The following is a 22987-nucleotide window of genomic DNA, read 5'->3' as shown; positions in this document are numbered from 1 at the left end:
TTCAACACCATAGTACCCTCCAAGCTCGTCATCAAGCTCGAGACCCTGGGTCTCAACCCCGCCCTGTGCAACTGGGTACTGGACTTCCTGACGGGCCGCCCCCAGGTGGTGAGGGTAGGCAACAACATCTCCTCCCCGCTGATCCTCAACACTGGGGCCCCACAAGGGTGCGTTCTGAGCCCTCTCCTGTACTCCCATTTCACCCACGACTGCGTGGCCACGCACGCCTCCAACTCAATCATCAAGTTTGCGGACGACACAACAGTGGTAGGCTTGCTTACCAACAACGACGAGACGGCCTACAGGGAGGAGGTGAGGGCCCTCGGAGTGTGGTGTCAGGAAAATAACCTCACACTCAACGTCAACAAAACTAAGGAGATGATTGTGGACTTCAGGAAACAGCAGAGGGAACACCCCCCTATCCACATCGATGGAACAGTAGTGGAGAGGGTAGCAAGTTTTAAGTTCCTCGGCATACACATCACAGACAAACTGAATTGGTCCACTCACACAGACAGCATCGTGAGGAAGGCGCAGCAGCGCCTCTTCAACCTCAGGAGGCTGAAGAAATTCGGCTTGTCACCAAAAGCACTCACAAACTTCTACAGATGCACAATCGAGAGCATCCTGGTGGGCTGTATCACCGCCTGGTATGGCAACTGCACCGCCCTCAACCGTAAGGCTCTCCAGAGGGTAGTGAGGTCTGCACAACGCATCACCGGGGGCAAACTACCTGCCCTCCAGGACACCTACACCACCCGATGCTACAGGAAGGCCATAAAGATCATCAAGGACATCAACCACCCGAGCCACTGCTTGTTCACCCCGCTATCATCCAGAAGGCGAGGTCAGTACAGGTGCATCAAAGCTGGGACCGAGAGACTGAAAAACAGCTTCTATCTCAAGGCCATCAGACTGTTAAACAGCCACCACTAACATTGAGTGGCTACTGCCAACACACTGTCAATGACACTGACTCAACTCCAGCCACTTTAATAATGGGAATTGATGGGAAATGATGTAAATATATCACTAGCCACTTTAAACAATGCTACCTCATATAATGTTACTTACCCTACATTATTCATCTCATATGCATACGTAGATACTGTACTCTATATCATCGACTGCATCCTTATGTAATACATGTATCACTAGCCACTTTAACTATGCCACTTTGTTTACATACTCATCTCATATGTATATACTGTACTCGATATCATCTACTGTATCTTGCCTATGCTGCTCTGTACCATCACTCATTCATATATCCTTATGTACATATTCTTTATCCCCTTACACTGTGTATAAGACAGTAGTTTTTTGGAATTGTTAGTTAGATTACTTGTTGGTTATTACTGCATTGTCGGAACTAGAAGCACAAGCATTTCGCTACACTCGCATTAACATCTGCTAACCATGTGTATGTGACAAATAACATTTGTTTTGATTTGATTTGATTTATCCATCAACAACAATCTTTCAACTTTACTCTATAAGTAGGCTGATTCACCACTATACAATATATCCATCAACAACAATCTTTCAACTTTACTCTATAAGTAGGCTGACTCACCACCACTATACAATATATCCATCAACAACAATCTTTTCCTACACCTAATGTGTCTCCAAAAACCTTGCCACTCAACATATCACATTTCAGACATTTTTAACATTGAATAATAACGCTGACTGAATCCCACCCTGGACCAACACTACCCACGTACCCCCTCTCCTGGGCTTCATCCCTGGCCAATGTGTGGAGAGCTAAAGCCTGCCCTGGGACCCGAGGCCGAACATCTTCCACCGCCTCGGCTCCTGTCAAACCCGCTCTTCTCCTGTCTTGCCATTTTGTCTTTGTCGAAAAGGAGCAAAAATGTTTTACTTTTTGAGTCAGAGGCCTGGAGAGATTGCAGTCTTTATCCAGAAGTAACGTTTTGTGGAGTCACCTCTTTCTGAGGTGTAACTGCTGTGTGTGTGTGTGTGTGTGTGTGTGTGTGTGTGTGTGTGTGTGTGTGTGTGTGTGTGTGTGTGTGTGTGTGTGTGTGTGTGTGTGTGTGTGTGTGTAGACAGCACTTTTGGAGTCTGAAAAGCCTTGTGTATACACCATCTGTCTGTCTGTCTCATCCACTCACGGACCTGATGATGGAGCCACATGCATTTCCATTAGGAGGAAAATATCATGTGGGCTTTGAGGCATTAGATGTGTGCAGTCTGAGCAGCCGAGCCTCAAGTTGACAAAGGTCTTAACCTGAGACAAATCTTCTAATCAGTTTTCTGGCTGGTTCAGATAGAATAGAAAATACTTCATAGAAGCAGTCTCCATAATCCAGGACCAGCAAACCAAAGATAATACCTGTTACAGACAGTCTCGTCACACTTGCTGTGGTATAGTGGCTCTAGAGAGTGGCATAGTGGCAACTACAGAGTAAAAACATAAACAGCTCATTTATCATCTGTTAAAGCATGCTATGTATTTCTTGGGAAGAATACAGAAATCCTTGCAAGTAGGCTACTATCTGTTCCATACAAGGCAGCCTATACCATTCTATTTTTATGTATTATTCAAATGATGACACTTATTATTGAAAGTGTTGTGTGCAATCCTACTGTATATCATGTCATTGTTGGCACAGACATCCCACTCATCTACTGAGACAAAGGTCAAATCCCCATCTGGGCTGTGCAGCTTCACAGCTGTCTCATATTGGAGCCTATTCTATGTACAGCACAGGAGGTTGGTGTGGCGCCTTAATTGGGGAGGATGGGCTCGTGGTAATGGATGGAGTGGATTAAGTGGAATGGTATCAAATACATCAAACACGTGGTTTCCAGTTGTTTGATGCCTTTGCATCCTCTCCGGCCATTGTTATGAGCCATCCTCCCCCCTGCAGCCTGTGGTGTACAGTAAGAGATGACATGAAGCAGAACCCTTCTCTACATTCAAAATAACAGCCTAACAAATAACAGTAAAAAGCTTCAGGTTTTTAACGGCCTTCGTTTCATATTCTGTTGTATCTTAATAGATTTCAGTCGGCCATTTTGACAGAAGACTACGCTATTCACTTTGTTTGGATATTGACTCCCGTTCATCTCTGGATTCTCATTCCCCGTAAAAAGAAAGACGAGCATCACGGGGATATGTTGCCAAGATAGGAAATATTTTATTACAGAGAAAAAAAACAACTTTTCTTCCAAAATATAGAAATCTGTACAACTTTCGCACAATCAATTTACATGAACTGTACAAATTTACAGCAGTTCATCACGACATACCCAAGGAAAAGAAAATGAACACAATAAAGATGTACTGACATGAAATCACAAGGTAGAGTAGACAGCTTTTCTTCTTGGGTACGCTCAGATTTTTTAAACGTTTTTCTTGTTTTGTAAGTTTAAAAAAAACAAAGGATAAGTCTATCAGTACAGGGCATGGAAACTGATATTTCTTCTACCAAAACAGATTGGTCCTTGCCAACACTCCCATCACAAATGGCTTCACTTACGAAAATAGTTATCCGTGTTAAAACTAGGAAATGCAAAAGAAATACATCTAAACACCTCAAAACAAATGATTGGCACTTCCCATTGTGTAATGTTATGCATGTATTCTACCATATGGCGTCCAATAGCAATGGATTCTAGAATATGTAAAACACCCTAAATGTGAAAGTGGCAATAATTCAAAAATCATTGATGAATCAGTGACAACTATTCCCTTCCCGTTTCACGTCTTAACATGCACAGCTTTTCCAGAAGGGTTGTTATTGAATGTCCCAGGCTTTTCCAGAAGGGTTGTTATTGAATGTCCCAGGCTTTTCCAGAAGGGTTGTTATTGAATGTCCCAGGCTTTTCCAGAAGGGTTGTTATTGAATGTCCCAGGCTTTTCCAGAAGGGTTGTTATTGAATGTCCGAGGCCTGAGTTTGGTAATACATTCCAGAAGAGACTCCTCGCGTCTCAAAAACGTCACAACTTCAACTTGACATATTTAGTGCATTTTATGTGCTATTACCTCCGAATATTCAAAAACACTTTTCACAACGTTTCTGAAACCTATGTGCGCAAAGGCTGAATGGATGCATTTACAGATCCGATATTGTGGACTAAATCCAATTGTTTTGGTGGTGGTGTTACTGTTGAGAAAGAGATCAAACAATTTCGGCTTTGTTTCCTTTTTTGGTAGGTCTAAAAATGAAGTCTGTTCAAATTGGGATAGATGATCAGACTAGGGTGAAAGGGGGGGGGGTGAGATGCTACCTCTGTGACTTTAAAAGACATATAGCAAAAAGAGGGACAACTTGCTACGTCTGAAACACAGACCGATCTCATAACAACATTGATAGCTGGCATCGAAGCAATAGAGGAGCTGCAAGGTTTTTAAAACGCTGGTTTTCTACCACAACAACAAAGCTCTGGGCTACTCTCTCAGACATGTCCATCTGGCTCATGTGGAGACACTGCTTTTTCCACAGATTGCTGAAGGAGCACCAGGAGAAATGGAGAGAGGGAGGACAGTGAGGAGGAGGGGAGTGGATGAGGGAGGATAGGGTGGGCAGTGCATCAACAACCACAGATCCATTACCCATGATCCTCTGTGCTTAGGGAGCTTATAGCAGCACATGTAGGTCTGATGGGCTGGTGCCCAGCCTGGCCAGCTTAGCGGATAAAAGCCCCGAAACCCCACAACCTGTCACATCGTCTGTCTGTGGCGAGGCCAACCAGGAGTGAGCTATAGAACGACTGACACAACCATCGTCCTATTGCACCCATGTAAACTAGTTCAGTGCTCAGCCTAAGAAACAAAGGAACTTGGACTGTGTACCGTCACTTCCTATCCTTTGTCTCCTCTTTTGCCTGTCTCTATGTGGGCTCCCAGTGCAGACGGAGTGCGCTGAGTGCATGTGCTGGCTTTGCTCTCCACCACCAAGAGGGGGTTGGTTGGGTGGAGGTTAGTTTAGAGGGGGCCGGAGGGATTGTAGCTGCCCTGGACGAGAGTATCCGGCTCTGGCCCCCCGCACCACCTCCATTCCCTCCCCTGGTGCGAGGATAGACAATATGTGTTACTGCTATCTCCGTACTGCTATTGGGGGGAGGGGGTTGGCTGGTTGGTTAGCTGGCTGTGGGTGATATGTGGCACCAGAGGGGCTTCTTGTGTCTGTCTGCCCTGACAGGCACACCTCCAGAGAGGGTCCAGCAGCACCTCGAACCAGGCTGGCTAACATTACGCTGGTTCTCTCTCGGTTCTCCAGAGAATGGCTCATAAGTGTAACATTGAAGTCCTACGTTGGGCAACGCACCCCTCACCCAAACTGAGAGACAGAAGAAAGGAGAGGTGTTGAAATCCTTGGACCCATCTTCAATCACAAAGACAAGAACAAAGTCTAACAAAAACACATGAGAAAGCCTGACAAGGCCATTGGGACTGAGTTGGATAGAAACAGTCAGGGGCGTACAGACTTCCCTTTGGCTACACTCACACACCCCTCGACAGCTGCAGAGAGATCTATCAGAGTTCTATAAGTGTCTCAAATTGCCATCTCTGTGTGTGTGTGTGTGTATTGGGGGGGGGGGGGGGGGGGCTTCCGAGAAAAGTGCCTTACAAACGGACAACAGACGCCTAACCTGACACGACACCAAACCGCACCTCCCTACCAACACCTGAACGGATCTGAATGAAATGCTTACAGTGTGAAATCTTTTTAAAACCTTCAGAGTTACTCTCCCCAATTCTATAGAGTGGGGTCTAGCCTGACGTAAGAGCTGTGAGTAATTTACAAAAAAAAAGGAGGGGAACTCATGAAAGATGACATTGGAGCGAATGGAATGAAGATGGTTTTCTCTAGAAGTACACATCCCACACAATCTAAATGTCAAAAGTGCATTCAATGTAATTTCTTCTGACAGGGCCACAACAACCAAAACAAACGATCCAGATTTTGGTGAAAATATAGTGCCACCTATGCTACACTTTGAATTTGGTGAGGGCCAAAGGTCAGGGTGGGGATGGAGGGATTTAAACAAAACGAGAACTTGATTGTGAATTTCAAACCAACATTGATCGAAGGGGAGGGGACAAATACCCAGCCCTCCCCAGAAAACTACACATACATGGTTGGGGGTGTTGGTGGGGTGCGCTGTGACACACTACTGTCCTTAGCAACAGGTGTCACAGCGCATTCCACTGCACTTCCATATGGAGGGGGAGGGGCTTCCTGAAGCTCGACACTGGTATATGGGGCAGCCTCTGGGGGTAAAGAAATACCCTATGGTCCAAAAACTGGGTTTTAGAAGAAAATTACTTAGGGCGTTTCCCCAGAGACTGACCTAGAAACAGGCACAGTCCGGACCTCAGTCCCTTAACTTCCTTCCTAGACAGGAAGTACACCCAATAACAACAGGAAGTAGATAAAAGGCTGAAATTTAACGGTATGGTTCTTGACAGCAGTTCCTTGAAGCTTTTGAGAGGGTGGTGGGGTGGTGGTGACATGGTACCCATTGTAACCACGTGGAGAAGAAAGTGCAAAGTCAACAATGATAGATCTGTGTAAAAAAACAAAAAGCAGCCCCTTCTCTGCGCTGTTTCTCTGTTCGGTTTCTTGGTTTGTTTTAGCTGCCCCCAACAGCTCCACGCTCCACACAGCCCCCCCCCCCCCCGCGGGGAAAAAAACGAAGCCTCCGGTAGATCCCACAACACAACATAACAGACTATGGAGCGAGGAAGGAGAAAGAAATATCAAACCTACAAGGTTTCACCTGGACGATAGGCCACATCCTCTGCCTTTTCTCCTCATTTTTTTCTCTTTTTCATTTCATTTCTTTTTAGCTTTAAAAAGGTTCGCCATCGACCAACTAGGGCGAAACCCACGACCCGACGTGGCGGGTGGCAGCCCTTAGCTGGACATAGTCATCATGTTGTAGGCTTTGGAAGGGCTGGTCCTGCCCAGCATCCCCGCCGCCTCCTTGCAGCTGATGTGACTGTCCACCATGGGGGTCGAGGTGACCGCACTGCCTCCCGACGGCGCCGGGGCCACCGGCTGGGACTCGTAGAGCACGCAGATGGAGCCGTCCTCGCCGATGCGGTAGGACACCTCGAAGGGGTCCACCCAGAGGGTGAGCTCACTAGGCAGCAGCAGGTAGAGCTGATTGATGGTCAGGCCGATGCGCTGGCCTGCCTGCCCCACCAGGGGATCCATCTTGTGGTTGATGCGGATGCAGCGGTAGCCTGAGCCCTTGCAGGGCCTGTCGGGGAACCAGTGGTGCTTGTATTGCTCTGTGGAGAAAGAGAGAGGAGGTTATTATCGGGTAACCATGAGTTTCATCATCATTGGAACACTATTAGGTTACCATGGTATTGCTTGTATTGCCAAAAAAGGGCACAGAGGGGGTAACTGTTGTTCTTCGGTTACCCTATAGTAGAGCCTGTGTAGTTCTGTATGAGGAGACAAGAGAGAGAGGGAGAGAAAGAAAGAGGGATAGATGTAAGAGATGCTGTCTGGTGTTTACAGGTGAGAGCCAGTAAGCTAAATCTCTGCAACTTTCAGACGTCTATCTGAGGGAGAAGCGGGGTGCAAAGCTGTCTGCACCTGATCAGCCTTAGTTCCTAGTGTGTGTGTGTGTGTGTGTGTGTTATGCGAGATTAGGATGCATGTGCTTTGATAAACATTGAATAAGGTCACAAATTGGGACATAAATGTGATTACTAGCATGATAATAACTGTATGAGGCATAGTTGGATTTTAAGTAATTGTATCGCAAATCAAACTATAATCATGTTTTATTTTATTATAGAGTTGCTGGAGTCTAAGGTAATACTGGTTTATGATGTTCTAAGCACACATATCTAATCTATCACCGTTATTAGTTTAGATGTATCTTTCGATTGTGGTATGGATGACTTACAGATAATAAATGACATGATTCCATGGAAAATGGAAGGAAAAAATGATTGTTTATGTTTTACTGTACTAAACACCCCCCCAATAATGATTATGGAAAAGTAACGTTGTTTTAGATTGTCTTTTGATTGAATAAAGGTTTTATTCCTTTGTAGGTAATACATGATTCCATTGGAATATCTTATCTGCTTTTTTACCTGATATTTCTATTACCATGTAATGAAGCATCAACTATTTATGTTGGTATTTGGGTTTCCACTTACTAATGTGTGTGTGTGTGTGTGTGTGGTATGTGTGTGTAAAACAGACTGCTGACAGGGTCAGGCTTTGTTGTAGCGCAGTAATAAACCATAAAAGTCTGCTTATGGGGCTGATAAGCAGCAATAAACCGTTTGTCGCTCTGTAACCGGAGCCTAAGTGACACACAGCAGAGAAAGAGAGAGAAGTTTGATTGCACAATCCCCTTCTGGCCGAGCGGCACAAAGTCCTCCATCGAACAGAGCGGAGCTGAACAACAACACTGAGGTGGTGAAGTCCTGGCCAGCAATCTGGGCTGGAGAACTCCCCCTCTTAAAGCCACACCGTCCCTTTTAATATGACGAGTGTGTCCACATACCCGTTGGTGATTCACTGTGATATCATTCATATGGTATATCTAAAGGGGTGTTAAGTGACAAACTAGGCTGGAAGAAGAGAGAGAGAAAAGAGGTCACATTACTCATTTTAAGGAGAACACGAGAAAGAGAAGAGTTCTCATTCCTTCCCCGTTAACTCATTTTAGAGTTGACTGCTGCTTTCATAGTATAATAGTAGCCTAACAGGGAAGAATTAAATTAGAAAACCGCTCCTCAGAAGTCTAAATTAACCTAACATCTCTAACAATACTCACATTTACTGTGTCTTGCGTGTGTTGGTATAAATACTGTATGTATGTGTGTTCGATATGCATCTGTGTGTGCGTGTGATACCAATCATCCTATTTTCTCCCCATAAGACTCCTCGGTATCGAGTTACCCCATTGGTGCATAGTGACTAAACTGGCTGTGCTGCCTGCCTGCCTGTTTGCCTGTGAAAAGCCTCTGAACTAGGCCAGAGCCCGGAGAACACCTGTCCTGCACAACACCCCTGGTAGATAATGTCTCCTTTGTGTTATCAGTAGAACTCTGTGTACTGCACCCTAATGGAGGCCTTGGCACTCGTGAAAAAGCACCAGGCAGCTACGATGGGGCTGATCTTTTGCACCATAAAAGAAACGAGGCCCCGAGAACAGTCAGAGCGGAGGGGCCTATTCTAAAACCAGGGAACTGGGGAAGAAGAGAGGCTAAAAAGTAAACGGATAAGTTTCAAATATATATTTTAAATAAAGTAGTTCTGCAGTGCTTCTTTAAAGCCAAGTGCTCTAAGGATATTATGTGGCAATACAATGTGTGGAGGCTTTTTATTAAATACACATTTGGATTTGTTTGGGGCATTATTGGGTGATTTCCACTGGTCTGTGGTGGTGTGGTTGGGGGAATTATGGCAGTTTCAGATTGAGTCACTGCTCAAACCTTGGTTAAGCAGGTTACTGGTAGACAGGAAGTCCAAATGGTTTACTAACTAGTTAGACAATGAGCAGTTTCAATGTGGATATTTAGAGCAAGTCCCCCTTCTCCCCCATATACACAAACAACGCCTGTTTATTGAACACACAGACACAATAAGCTGTGATAATGAAGCTGTAAGCAACATTGAGATGGCTGGCCTACTTCCAGCAGGGGGGGCTTCGCAGAGTTGTTTATGTCACTCGGGAAGACGAATGAAAAATGGGGGAGAAGGAGGAGGACAGCCACTTCACAAAGCCCCTTTGCAACTTGTTTTATTATAGATAATGTCCTTCCTACACTCTTCCCCCTATGATATCCTCTTCCAGCCCCAACGCTACCGCTACCAACCCCCCACTTACCCTCTGACGGCGGCCATTTTGCTCCGTCTGCCTTCAACTTTGGCTGTTTACAAACAGTGCACTGGCCTAGAGCTATGCTCAGACTACAGCTTCCACTCATATTCTACGCAAATCCTGCACAAACAAAGCCACTTCCTTGGAAAATGTTTAGTTGAAAATAGCATTGTAAACTAAGAGTTTGTTGAATAGAAATAAACAATTCTGTAACCTGATATGCTAAATGTGTAGCCCACATCCAAAACGGCTCTAAAATTATATGAATTTGAACGTGAATGGCTTTGCAGATGACACAGCTGTTGCAAAACATGTTCAAATTGAGGTCATGATGTAGGTGTTCAGTGTTTAGAGGGACAGACACTTGGTGTTAACTGGCAGACGTATGCCAGTTTTAGACTGTTAAAACTGTCTGTACATTTACAACAGGAAATATAAATAAAAAATCATGTCAGTGGTTTGTACAAAAACAAATGCAGTCAATAACGCATAGTATAGTGGCTGTGTCGATCAATGTATGTGTCCTTATTACAGTTAACGTTATTCACGGAGCTAGAATGTCTACATTAGAACATATTGTAAAGAAATAGCTTTTCTTTACTCATACATGTTCGTCAACGGCGGGAATCTATACGGGCTATTTATTCTGCATTTGTTATTTACCTTTTGGTTCTCCAATTTCGATTCGATTGAGGCTCGCTCAAGAGGATCGAGTAAAACATGTAGGCGGCTATAATACTCTTATAACAAAGATAACCAGAATCCTATGGGTCTGTTATTTTCCTGGTCGAAATGTTATAATATACTTTTTTTTGCCTGCTCAAATTCATATCATCCTACGTTTTATTGTCTGCATGACGTAATTCGATAGCCTAATTCAATTCACCGGGTACAGATTTCCCCCATCTTTATGTTAATTAAGAGTTTATCGACCAACTGAACTGGTACTATCGAAAGGTGCACTTCCTTGTTGGAACAAATCAAGTCCGGTTTTATTCCACGTTATTACATTGTAACTAACCCGAAACATGAATTAGGCGACGATGTATCTGTATAGAACATGGTTGATTCGATCGATTGAATATTGTTGATTGAAGATTGTTGTTCACCTTATCTATTTTTGTATTTTTTCCCGTGTGCAAATGGTCGGGGGGCGCTTGTGTTACTTTGTGAACAGACACAAATCCCCTTCGGAATGGGATTAAAACACAACAATTCGTTAAAATCATATTCTTAACACAACATGACACAACATCAACAGAGGTCATAATCCAAAGAAGCCTTGGAAACGTAGGACAAAACGAGAAGCACATGTCTTACCTGACAAAATATCCTGTAAACTTGCGCTGAATGATTGAAGCTGTCTGTCATTTACGTGTCCTTTTATCCGCAGAAATCTCGACAGAAACCCGACCGCGGCGCTAATCTCTGGTTTCATCGTTCCCCGAGCACAAAGGGTATGCATTGAGAAGGCAACTGCGACGACGATTCGTGCGCTTTTCCTACATATGATTCCGAAAATGATTCGTTGTTTTTCTCTCCACGTTCGGATAACGATCCGTGTCTTTCACTTGTTTTATTTCTCTGGCGCCTATGCTGGTCATTTATTAGTCGAGGTAGGGACGTTTCGGAGGGTACTACGTGTGCCAGGACGGTAGAGTGTGGTGACGGCTGTTGGTAAATAGAGGGGTCTTTCTCTAGGATGCCACGTTGAGGCACCCTTTCAATGTCACTTTACTCCACCAGAGTGAACGAATGTGTTGGAGGAAAGGGGTTTTATATCGCCCCCGCCGTCGGAGGAAAGCGACAGCGCGCAGCTACAACAACAAAAAAAGGCTCGCCAATCACGTCCGCCCGACAGCCTGACGAGCCCATAGGAGGAGTGGACTGTTCGCCTCAACGCTCTGAAAATAAACAGGCCACGTGAGAGCAAAATACAAGCATGAAAATTAACCCCTTATATTGTGCTCCCATCGAAAACAACAACATCTTGCACTGGGTTTTCAGTTACTTCATAAAACGGACAGAGTAATTATGGTTAGGTTCAATGTGCATTAGTGCGTAATTAAGCACACAATTTTGGATACGGTTATGCTCATGATTGTTGGTATTCAAGGCATGCTGTACATGTTGTTGTCATAGTTGCTCTTGCAGGCCATTGTTTGAATCTAGTGTCTGTAGTATAGGGGTTTACCATAATCACTTCCAGTAATTCCCTAATACACACAAATAATTGCAGAGTCAGACACAAAATGACGTATTTCAAACAGGTTGATCCTCTCTCCCCTTGGTTCCCTCTCCGTGGTTCTGCTTTAACTGAACTAAACTCTGGCTTTGGGTTTCTTTGCCAGTGGAGGTTGGTGAAAGTAACTATAGGAGGACAGGCTCCACTGGTGGTCAGTCAATGGGGATTCCCTCATACAGGATGTGTCACGACTTCCGCCGAAGTGGGCTCCTCTCCTTGTTCGGGCGGGGTTCAACGGTCACGTCGCCATCGCCGCTCCATTTTCCATTGATCTATTTGTTTTGTCTTGTTTTGCAGACCTGGTTTGCATTTCCCAATCACACTGCATGTATTTATTCCTCTGTTCCCCCTCATGTCTTTGTGTGATATAGTTTGTGTTACGTGTCATGTTTGACGCGCCAGACTGGTGTTCGTATATTCCCTGTTTTATCACGAGGTATGTTGATTTGTTTGAACATAATTATCATGACTGTTTGTGAGTTTTGCACTTTTGCCAATTGGCTGGAGGTTTCGACGCCGTGGCGCCCATCTGTTGGTTTCTCCTGCCTAAATAAAGTGTGCACCTGTTCACAACTCTGCCCTCCTGCACCTGACTCCGCTCCCAGTACGCACACCACTGACAGGATGCATCAGCAATACACACTTTTCTGAGTTTGACATACACTAACGTTTGTGTATGACTTTGGGTATTCCACCTTTACACTGCCTGTAAATTAGGTACATAAATTACACAAACATTGATTTACAAGTATTACTGGGAGTAGGCCAATGCCCTTTAGGTAAATTCTTCTTGATAAAAAGAAAGATGGAATTCTTTACAAGTATTCCTGGCTAAATGGCTTACGGTGCCACAATTCATTTCAGAGAGCGACATCATTCACCCGAATGGCCTGCAGCGCCACAATTCATTTCAGAGAACGACATCATTCACACAATGGCCAGTCTTTATTCATTACAGAGGAAAAGAGTGAGAAATTGCTACTCACACCACACGGGGGAAAAGACACATATAGAGACAGAGAGCGAGGGACAGAGACATTAAGCCAAAGAAGGCTGGAACAAGGTGAGAGACGATGTTAATGAATACCCAGAGCTGAGGAATTCCCCTGACTTTCCCTCTGAGATAAAGAAAGTAAAAGAGAGACAATGAAGATTGGGAGATGGGAGTCAAGGAGTGAGAGAAAGTATGAAAATGTCATGTTTATACAATCCTTAGGTTCAGCCGGAGTGATAGGGGGGGGGGTCTATACTGTTACATATCACAATGTTATTTTTGCACGATATTATATTGATATTTGACTCCAAGTATAGAATTGATTTTGCTAGGTAACGTTAGCTAGCTTTAGCCTGCTGTACCTGCGCCAAAACTCTGGTGTTTTTCAACCTATAGTTTGTTCTCCATCTTTAAAGAAATAGAGGGAGCCATCATGATTTCAGCACTTTTATTTCCATGACTGATCTAAACTCATTTTCTCATGCTCTCTCGTCTCTCTGCAGTAGACATATAGTGAAAATATGTTTGGCACCGAAGTGTCATGATAATATTGTATCGTGAGGTCCCTGGCAATTCCCAGCCCTAGTAGCCAGCCACTGGCGGAGGCTGGAATGTGTTGCCAGATGTTGCCAGACCAGGGTGGGGTATCCTGCCCTAATGCTTTGCCTGCCTACAGTAAAACCCAATGAATGGGGCCGTTTATCTTGAACCACACATGAAGAGTGGAGGGAAAGAATGTCAGCTCAGGATCAAGCGGAGAGAGAGACCGAGAGAGTAGAGAGAGCAAGAGAGAACTGGATGCCCACTGGAGTTTGTGTGTGTGTGTGTGTGTGTGTGTGTTTTTTCTTCCCACAAACACACTGACTCACAGTGCTGATTGAGAGGAGATGGATACACACACAGCCATGCAAACAGTTGCACACACAGTTGTGAGCACACACAGGCACAAAAAACACACACAAACACATACACACGGCTGTGGGTCACTGCAAAGCTAAACCAACAGTGTCTGGTCAACAAGAGCAGACCCAGAGAGAAGAGAGAGCCCTTACACATTCTCATACCCACAACAGCCTGATTTCACTATGTTGCCTAAATGTTGTGGAAACATTGATTGCTGTGCTTCTGCGGGTTTGAACACGTAACTGACAGCTTTGCGACTACTGTAGCCTATATCCCCTTTGCTCTGTTTTCCTAACATTAGGCAGAGCTCCCTACTCATGTACTACTTCAGACATAGAGTACAAAATCTTCAAAGTCTAGGTTAAAATAACAACCACACAGGCCTGGCCTAGTTAAATTAAATTATAATCGCTGGTTCACGTGAGAGTAAAGTGTTTGGGTGTGGCACAGACAGGGTTAATGGAAGACAGAAAACAAAACTGCTGGGGAACTTTCCACGCTCCTCCCCCTTTTCGATCCAGACCTACAGATATACAGGGAAGTAACTCATCCCCCACAAACCACTAACTTTCCATGACTCCCGTGTCTTCTCCCCGAGCTCAGTGGAGCTATGCTTTGACTGCAGGAGGTGGTTCTGGGAATGGAGTGGAATACGGCTATTTTGTTGTGTGGCTTGAAATTACACACGCACACACACACACACACATCTATGTTGAAAGAAAGCTTAGAGAGTAAGTTTAGGTTTCTACAGTACTTCTGCATTTGGTCACGATTTGTTTATATTCACAGCTACATGTATTTGCAGTATCAGTAGTCATTTTTCAAAGATAAAGTGAAGATATGAGGCCCAAAACAAAGGCCTAGAGACGACAGGCTCCGTGTGTTGTTATTCTCAAAGGTACAAGGCTGACTTCCATCATAATGTATAATAACCGATCCATAAATACTTAGCTAAGTCTCCATATTTATTGGCATGAATGTCTCTATCCCTCTCACGCCTAGTAGTCTTAGTTTACTGACTCAGTACCTTGTTATTCCAGAGTCAGGAATTTGTGCTTGAATCATATCATGCATGTATAGGCCTATCTACGTGCATAGGTCTATGTTAATCCATATGTATCCCACTATATTTAACCCCCTGTTTGTATGTGTGTCTCTTCCTGCCTGGCTGTATATTAATAGAGGGACATTTGAAGCCTAGCGGGGCCAGCTATTTGGGCCCCTGAGTGGCGCAGCGTTCTAAGGCACAGCATCTCAGTGGTAGAGGCATCCCTACAGACCCTGGTTAGATTCCAGGCCATGATTGGGAGTCCCATAGGGCGGCGCACATTTGGCCAAGCGTCGTCCGGGTTAGGGTTTGGCCAGGGTAGGCCGTCATTGTAAAAAATCATTTGTTCTTAACTGACTTGCCTAGTTAAATAAAGTTTAATAAAAAGCTTTGGGGAGCATGGGTCAAATCTGCATCAGACTCTTCCAGAAAATTATATAACAGTTTATATAGTATTCTTATTTAAGGTCATACTCCAAGACACTGTCCAAAATGGCCCCCTATTCCTTACATAGTGTAGGACTTTGGGGCCTGGTCAAAAGCAGTGCACTAAATAGGGAATAGGGTGCCATTTGGGATACACCCTAGATGACGAGAGATACTTGACCCTCTCGTCTTTCTTTGTAATAAAACAAGGGCCCCAGACTTAGCTGTTTAAAGTGGTGCGGGGGTGCTACCCTTCATCAAGCATGATGTTGCAGCCATGTTAGTTAATTCCAGTAAAAGTGTGGGCTGAAATCTCTTTAATTACAGTATCAGTCTGTTTTGTGGTTCAACCATGGGGCAGATGTTTGCTTGTAAACAGGTACACCACATGTGCCCAATTCTATGAACAGTATATGCAGTGCCTTGCGAAAGTATTCGGCCCCCTTGAACTTTGCGAACTTTTGCCACATTTCAGGCTTCAAACATAAAGATATAAAACTGTATTTTTTTGTGAAGAATCAACAACAAGTGGGACACAATCATGAAGTGGAATGACATTTATTGGATATTTCAAACCTTTTTAACAAATCAAAAACTGAAAAATTGGGCGTGCAAAATTATTCAGCCCCCTTAAGTTAATACTTTGTAGCGCCACCTTTTGCTGCGATTACAGCTGTCGCTTGGGGTATGTCTCTATCAGTTTTGCACATCGAGAGACTGACATTTTTTCCCATTCCTCCTTGCAAAACAGCTCGAGCTCAGTGAGGTTGGATGGAGAGCATTTGTGAACAGCAGTTTTCAGTTCTTTCCACAGATTCTCGATTGGATTCAGGTCTGGACTTTGACTTGGCCATTCTAACACCTGGATATGTTTATTTTTGAACCATTCCATTGTAGATTTTGCTTTATGTTTTGGATCATTGTCTTGTTGGAAGACAAATCTCCGTCCCAGACTCAGGTCTTTTGCAGACTCCATCAGGTTTTCTTCCAGAATGTTCCTGTATTTGGCTCCATCCATCTTCCCATCAATTTTAACCATCTTCCCTGTCCCTGCTGAAGAAAAGCAGGCCCAAACCATGATGCTGCCACCACCATGTTTGACAGTGGGGATGGTGTGTTCAGGGTGATGGGCTGTGTTGCTTTTACGCCAAACATAACGTTTTGCATTGTTGCCAAAAAGTTCAATTTTGGTTTCATCTGACCAGAGCACCTTCTTCCACATGTTTGGTGTGTCTCCCAGGTGGCTTGTGGCAAACTTTAAACAACACTTTTTATGGATATCTTTAAGAAATGGCTTTCTTCTTGCCACACTTCCATAAAGGCCAGATTTGTGCAATATACGACTGATTTTTGTCCTATGGACAGAGTCTCCCACCTCAGCTGTAGATCTCTGCAGTTCATCCAGAGTGATCATGGGCCTCTTGGCTGCATCTCTGATCAGTCTTCTCCTTGTATGAGCTGAAAGTTTAGAGGGACGGCCAGGTCTTGGTAGATTTGCAGTGGTCTGATACTCCTTCCATTTCAATATTATCGCTTGCACAGTGCTCCTTGGGATGTTTAAAGCTTGGGAAATCTTTTTGTATCCAAATCTGGCTTTAAACTTCTTCACAACAGTATCTCGGACCTGCCTGGTGTGTTCCTTGTTCTTCATGATGCTCTCTGCGCTTTTAACGGACCTCTAAGACTATCACAGTGCAGGTGCATTTATACGGAGACTTGATTACACACAGGTGGATTGTATTTATCATCATTAGTCATTTAGGTCAACATTGTATCATTCAGAGATCCTCACTGAACTTCTGGAAAGAGTTTGCTGCACTGAAAGTAAAGGGGCTGAATAATTTTGCACGCCCAATTTTTCAGTTTTTGATCAAGTCGCAGGCAACAGTCAACCAAAACGAATGCGTTTCTCACATGATCCATTCGTCCCAGTTGTCATGTCAACACAGCTATCAGGCAATGCTGTGTGAATGACTATTGCAGGGTTTGTAAAGTCATGAAAATACTAGAAAAGTCATGGAATTTATTGTATTAGGCCTGGAAAAGTTTGGGGAAATAATCAAATCTGAAAAGTTTTTTAAAAGTCATGGAAATTAATGTAATAATTTCTGTTCATTTAATTTATTTAGGCACAGTATTTTAATATGTTATCAATCACATCAAAATCAACATCAAAATCAACATATTAGCCAGGATTGGAATATGACACAATAACTCATCTGTGTGTGGCATCAAATGCATGTGTGTGTGTGGGCAGTTGCTGAAGGAGAGAGAGACGGCTGGGCATTACAGCAGCAGGTAGGCCTATAAATATAATAGCGAACAGATCTAGGTAGCCAATTCAAAACATTTCTTGTAGCCTGGCTAGTTCTCGCTCTAAATAACTGTTGAGCTATTATGTCATTTTTTCGGCATATGCCAAAATAAATTCCTGAGGTGCAGCGGGCTGCCACACTGGTTGCCCGGGGAGCTGTTGTTGTGGGGGGTTAAGAGCCATGCTCAAAGGCACAACAGCAGGCAATGACATCTAGGATCTGATACCAGCAACCCTTCAGTTAACAGTTCACGTCGCACAGGATTTTCCCATTGGACCCGGGATTTGAAATGGCAACCCTTCGTTGAATCGCCTCTCTAACGGCCAGGCTACCTACCGCCACAAATTGACATCATGGAAATTTGGTTAAAGGTCATGGACAAGTCATGGAAAAGTCATGAAACTCATCTGTCTAAACCCTGCTATTGATAAAATAGACATTAGTTGTATAAATAAATATAAATAAATATTAATTAATATATTATTAAATATTAATAAATATAAGTTTATGTACATAGTATGGCAGTCAATAAATATAATTTTCAAAGTGAACCCAAACCTCTTCAGTTTGTCCCTGTCCGGGGGTGTCCTCGGATGGGGCCACAGTGTCTCCTGACAGTGTCTCCTGCCTCCAGTATTTATGCCACAGTAGTTTATGTGTCGGGGGGCTAGGGTCAGTTTGTTGTATCTGGAGTACTTCTCCTGTCCTATTCGGTGTCCTGTGTGAATCTAAGTGTGCGTTCTCTAATTCTCTCCTTCTCTCTTTCTTTCTTTCTCTCTCTCGGAGGACCTGAGCCCTAGGACCATGCCCCAGGACTACCTGACATGATGACTCCTTGCTGTCCCCAGTCCACCTGGCCGTGCTGCTGCTCCAGTTTCAACTGTTCTGCCTTATTATTATTCAACCATGCTGGTCATTTATGAACATTTGAACATCTTGGCCATGTTCTGTTATAATCTCCACCCGGCACAGCCAGAAGAGGACTGGCCACCCCACATAGCCTGGTTCCTCTCTAGGTTTCTTCCTAGGTTTTGGCCTTTCTAGGGAGTTTTTCCGAGCCACCGTGCTTCTACACCTGCATTGCTTGCTGTTTGGGGTTTTAGGCTGGGTTTCTGTACAGCACTTTGAGATATCAGCTGATGTACGAAGGGCTATATAAATACATTTGATTTGATTTGATTTTGATTTGATTCAGTTTCAACTGAAATTATCCACCATGAACTGTGCTAGCTAGCACGTAGAGCGTAAAATTGTCTGTCCTTGGTTGCAACACTCACGACCGAGTTCAAAACTGCCTCTGGAAGCACCGTCAACACAAGAACTGTTCGTTGGGAGCTTCATGAAATGGGTTTCTATGGCCAGCAGTCTAAGATCACCATGCGCAATGCCTATAGTTGGCTGAAGTGATAAAGTTTGGTGGAGGAGGAATAATGTTCTGGGGCTGTTTTTCATGGTTTGTGCTAGGACCTTAGTTCCAGTGAAGGGAAATCTTAACGCTATAGCATACAATTACATTCTATACGATTCTGTGCTTCCAACTTTGTGGCCACAGTTTATGGAATGCCCTTTCCTGTTTCTGCAGGACAATGCCCCCTTCCCCACGCAAGGTCCATTCAGAAATGGTTTGTTGAGATCGGTGTGGAAGGACTTGACTGACCTGCACAGAGCCCGGACCTCAAGCCCATCGAACACCTTTGTGATGAATTGGAACGCAGACTGTGAGCCAGGCCTATTCGCCCAACATCAGCGCCCCACCTCACTAATGCTTGTGGCTGAATGGAAGCAAGTCCCACACAGCAATGTTCCAACAACTAGTGGAACGCCTTCCCAGAAGAGGGGAGGCTGTTATAGCAGCAAAGGGGGGACCAACTCCATATTTATTCCCATAAGTTTGGAATGAGATGTTCGACAAGCAGGTGTCCACATACTTTTGGTCATGTAGTGTAGCTTGTACAGGCTGCATTTTGTCTATATCCATGTTGTTACAATTACCAAACATTTGGATAAACAAATAAATTGTGAAACCACAATGTAATGCAGCAGATGACATGACGTGGGAAACAGACAAACTGGGTCTGGGTCGTATTTAATGGGCACCAGACGGAAGAAAACATACTGAAACAGAGAGGGACTTTTACAGTAACAAACCATATTTATAATTTTCTGTGTCAAAACATTTTGCTACGGTGTGCCCTACTGAACACATCCCCGATGACTCCAGCCTCACAGGAAAACTACTGCGGTGTGCTGTCTTAAGTTCATGGGGATATTAGATAAACAGGAAAAATGGAATCCAACAAAAGATTATGAGATGGTTTGAAGATTGTAAGGTCTATGCACACATTCATAGTATATTGTTCCCCAGTTTTATAACAGACTGGTACGGACTAGTAATGTTGGTGATCCAGGTAAACTTGTGAGAAAAACGTTTATCTTGGAAATTAAGTGAGGATAATGATTATATTTCTGTACTAATAAAAGTGGCATGTGTCTTCAGTGATGTCAAAATGGTTATATTTGCGTTAAATTGCTTTGAGGCAGGCAGGCACGCACGCACGCACATGCACGCACGCACGCACACACACACACACACACACACACACACACACACACACACACACACACACACACACACACACACACACACACACACACACAGTTATCAGGTAGGCTTTTAGTTGGAGGGGATGACGCCACTCCTTGAACAGCCGTCTCTTTAAGTGCTGAGTGGGCGTGTGCGCGTACATGCGTCAACACAAAACCAATGACTGTGCCCGAGCATGACTCACCCTTTAAACAGGCTCAAACAGCTGCTGATCAGATAGAGCTTGGGCCTACCACAGTCAGCATGCCATGCCACCAACGGCATCCGTCTCTGGGTAAGACTGTGGGGCTAGCCTATCTCCGTCCACCTCACTTTAACATCTGTGGAGATAGATAGACAGATAGATGCATGTTTTTTTTTATTGAAGAATGTGTTTGTTTTATAGAATTGTGTTTTTTATTTTCATATTTTGTGTTTGTTGACTATATAGACATGTGTAGTGTAATTGATGACTATATAGACATGTATAGTGTAATTGATGACTATATAGACATGTATAGTGTAATTGATGACTATATAGACATGTGTAGTGTAATTGTTGACTATATTGACATGTATAATGTAATTGATTACTATATAGACATGTATAATGTAATTGATTACTATATAGACATGTATAATGTAATTGATTACTATATAGACATGTATAATGTAATTGATTACTATATAGACATGTATAATGTAATTGATTACTATATAGACATGTATAGTGTAATTGATTACTATATTGACATGTATAGTGTAATTGATTAGTATATAGATATGTATAGTGTTTGATATTTACTTTAAAAGCTCTAACAAAGGTCAAGAGAACAAGAAACACTTTTTCAATGACAAAACAGAACTCACCTTTGGGTAAAAATAATACTAATTCTGTTTCAAAGATCTAGCCTACATTGCAATATTTGTGATAATTATAAGGAGAACAAAAACTGCATAGCCTACATTTGAACACCACCACAGAAGCTTCGCTATTTGACATCTCCCCAATTAAGTAACCTAGTTTTGTTGTTTGGCTACTTGAAGAGAACAAGGGCCTATGGCTCACAGCCCACCTCTTCCAAAGCATTGGGGAAAGATCAGGTATTCTCAAACTAAACATTTTTATCCTCACATTTTCAAACAGTCCGTTTACAGTGCCTTGCGAAAGTATTCGGCCCCCTTGAACTTTGCGACCTTTTGCCACATTTCAGGCTTCAAACATAAAGATATAAAACTGTATTTTTTTGTGAAGAATCAACAACAAGTGGGACACAATCATGAAGTGGAATGACATTTATTGGATATTTCAAACCTTTTTAACAAATCAAAAACTGAAAAATTGGGCGTGCAAAATTATTCAGCCCCCTTAAGTTAATACTTTGTAGCGCCACCTTTTGCTGCGATTACAGCTGTCGCTTGGGGTATGTCTCTATCAGTTTTGCACATCGAGAGACTGACATTTTTTCCCATTCCTCCTTGCAAAACAGCTCGAGCTCAGTGAGGTTGGATGGAGAGCTTTGACCTTTTGGCGGGTGGTCACTTCTCTGAGGCCTTCCTGCCACAGTGTCACAAAGCACTTCCAATCTCTCAACCAGAGTGGCTCTTATGTAAAACAGGTAAATGCCACCATGGGCCATTAGTCCTTCATTGATTCTGGAGTTCTCCGCGCCCTCGGTACAGTAGTAAGGTAAACAGTAACCCCGTGTGGCTAGGAGAGAAAACCCAAACACCAGGAAGAGGGGCACAATGGAGCTGCAATGAGAGAAAACCCAAACACCAGGAAGAGGGGGACAATGGAGCTGCTATGAGAGAAAACCCAAACACCAGGAAGAGGGGGACAATGGAGCTGCTATGAGAGAAAACCCAAACACCAGGAAGAGGGGGACAATGGAGCTGCAATGAGAGAAAACCCAAACACCAGGAAGAGGGGGACAATGGAGCTGCTATGAGAGATAACCCAAACACCAGGAAGAGGGGGACAATGGAGCTGCAATGAGAGAAAACCCAAACACCAGGAAGAGGGGGACAATGGAGCTGCTATGAGAGATAACCCAAACACCAGGAAGAGGGGGACAATGGAGCTGCTATGAGAGAAAACCCAAACACCAGGAAGAGGGGGACAATGGAGCTGCTATGAGAGAAAACCCAAACACCAGGAAGAGGGGGACAATGGAGCTGCAATGAGAGAAAACCCAAACACCAGGAAGAGGGGGACTATGGAGCTGCTATGAGAGATAACCCAAACACCAGGAAGAGGGGGACAATGGAGCTGCTATGAGAGAAAACCCAAACACCAGGAAGAGGGGGACAATGTAGCTGCTATGAGAGAGAACCCAAACACCAGGAAGAGGGGGACAATGGAGATGCTACGCAATTGGATTTGGTATTCAGGGGACTTCAAGGGGACTTTGTCAAACCTGCTCCTGAGGCAGTAACTACTCTACCAAAAATACTAGTGTGCTTTTAGGTGCAGTACTAGACTATCAAAAATACTACAGAGATACTTTTTCCTTCCCTCCCACAACTATATGCTTAATTAAAATCTCTCTCTCTCTCTCTCTTTCTCTCTTTCTCTGTCTCTCTGTCTCTCTGTCTCTCTGTCTCTCTGTCTCTCTGTCTCTCTCTCTCTCT

At 43.8% G+C, this 22987-nt stretch overlaps 1 protein-coding gene across 1 annotated transcript; it reads right to left on the bottom strand.

The window, feature by feature from the left end:
• Positions 1-3143: 3143 nt before the first annotated feature.
• LOC116375246 (protein BTG1-like) lies at positions 3144-11604 on the bottom strand. The gene is made up of 2 exons (XM_031831442.1): positions 11159-11604; positions 3144-7274 (listed from the first exon to the last, which is right to left on the bottom strand). The coding sequence occupies exons 1-2, from the start codon at positions 11301-11303 to the stop codon at positions 6895-6897; spliced, it is 525 nt and encodes a 174-aa protein (XP_031687302.1). The 5' UTR covers positions 11304-11604; the 3' UTR covers positions 3144-6894.
• Between the last annotated feature and the right edge of the window lie 11383 nt (positions 11605-22987).

Source organism: Oncorhynchus kisutch, linkage group LG9, assembly GCF_002021735.2.
Source record: "Oncorhynchus kisutch isolate 150728-3 linkage group LG9, Okis_V2, whole genome shotgun sequence".
NCBI classification, from domain to species: Eukaryota; Metazoa; Chordata; class Actinopteri; order Salmoniformes; family Salmonidae; genus Oncorhynchus; species Oncorhynchus kisutch.
The sequence above is the reverse complement of the archived record's forward strand: the minus strand, read 5'-3'. Positions and strand labels throughout refer to the sequence as shown.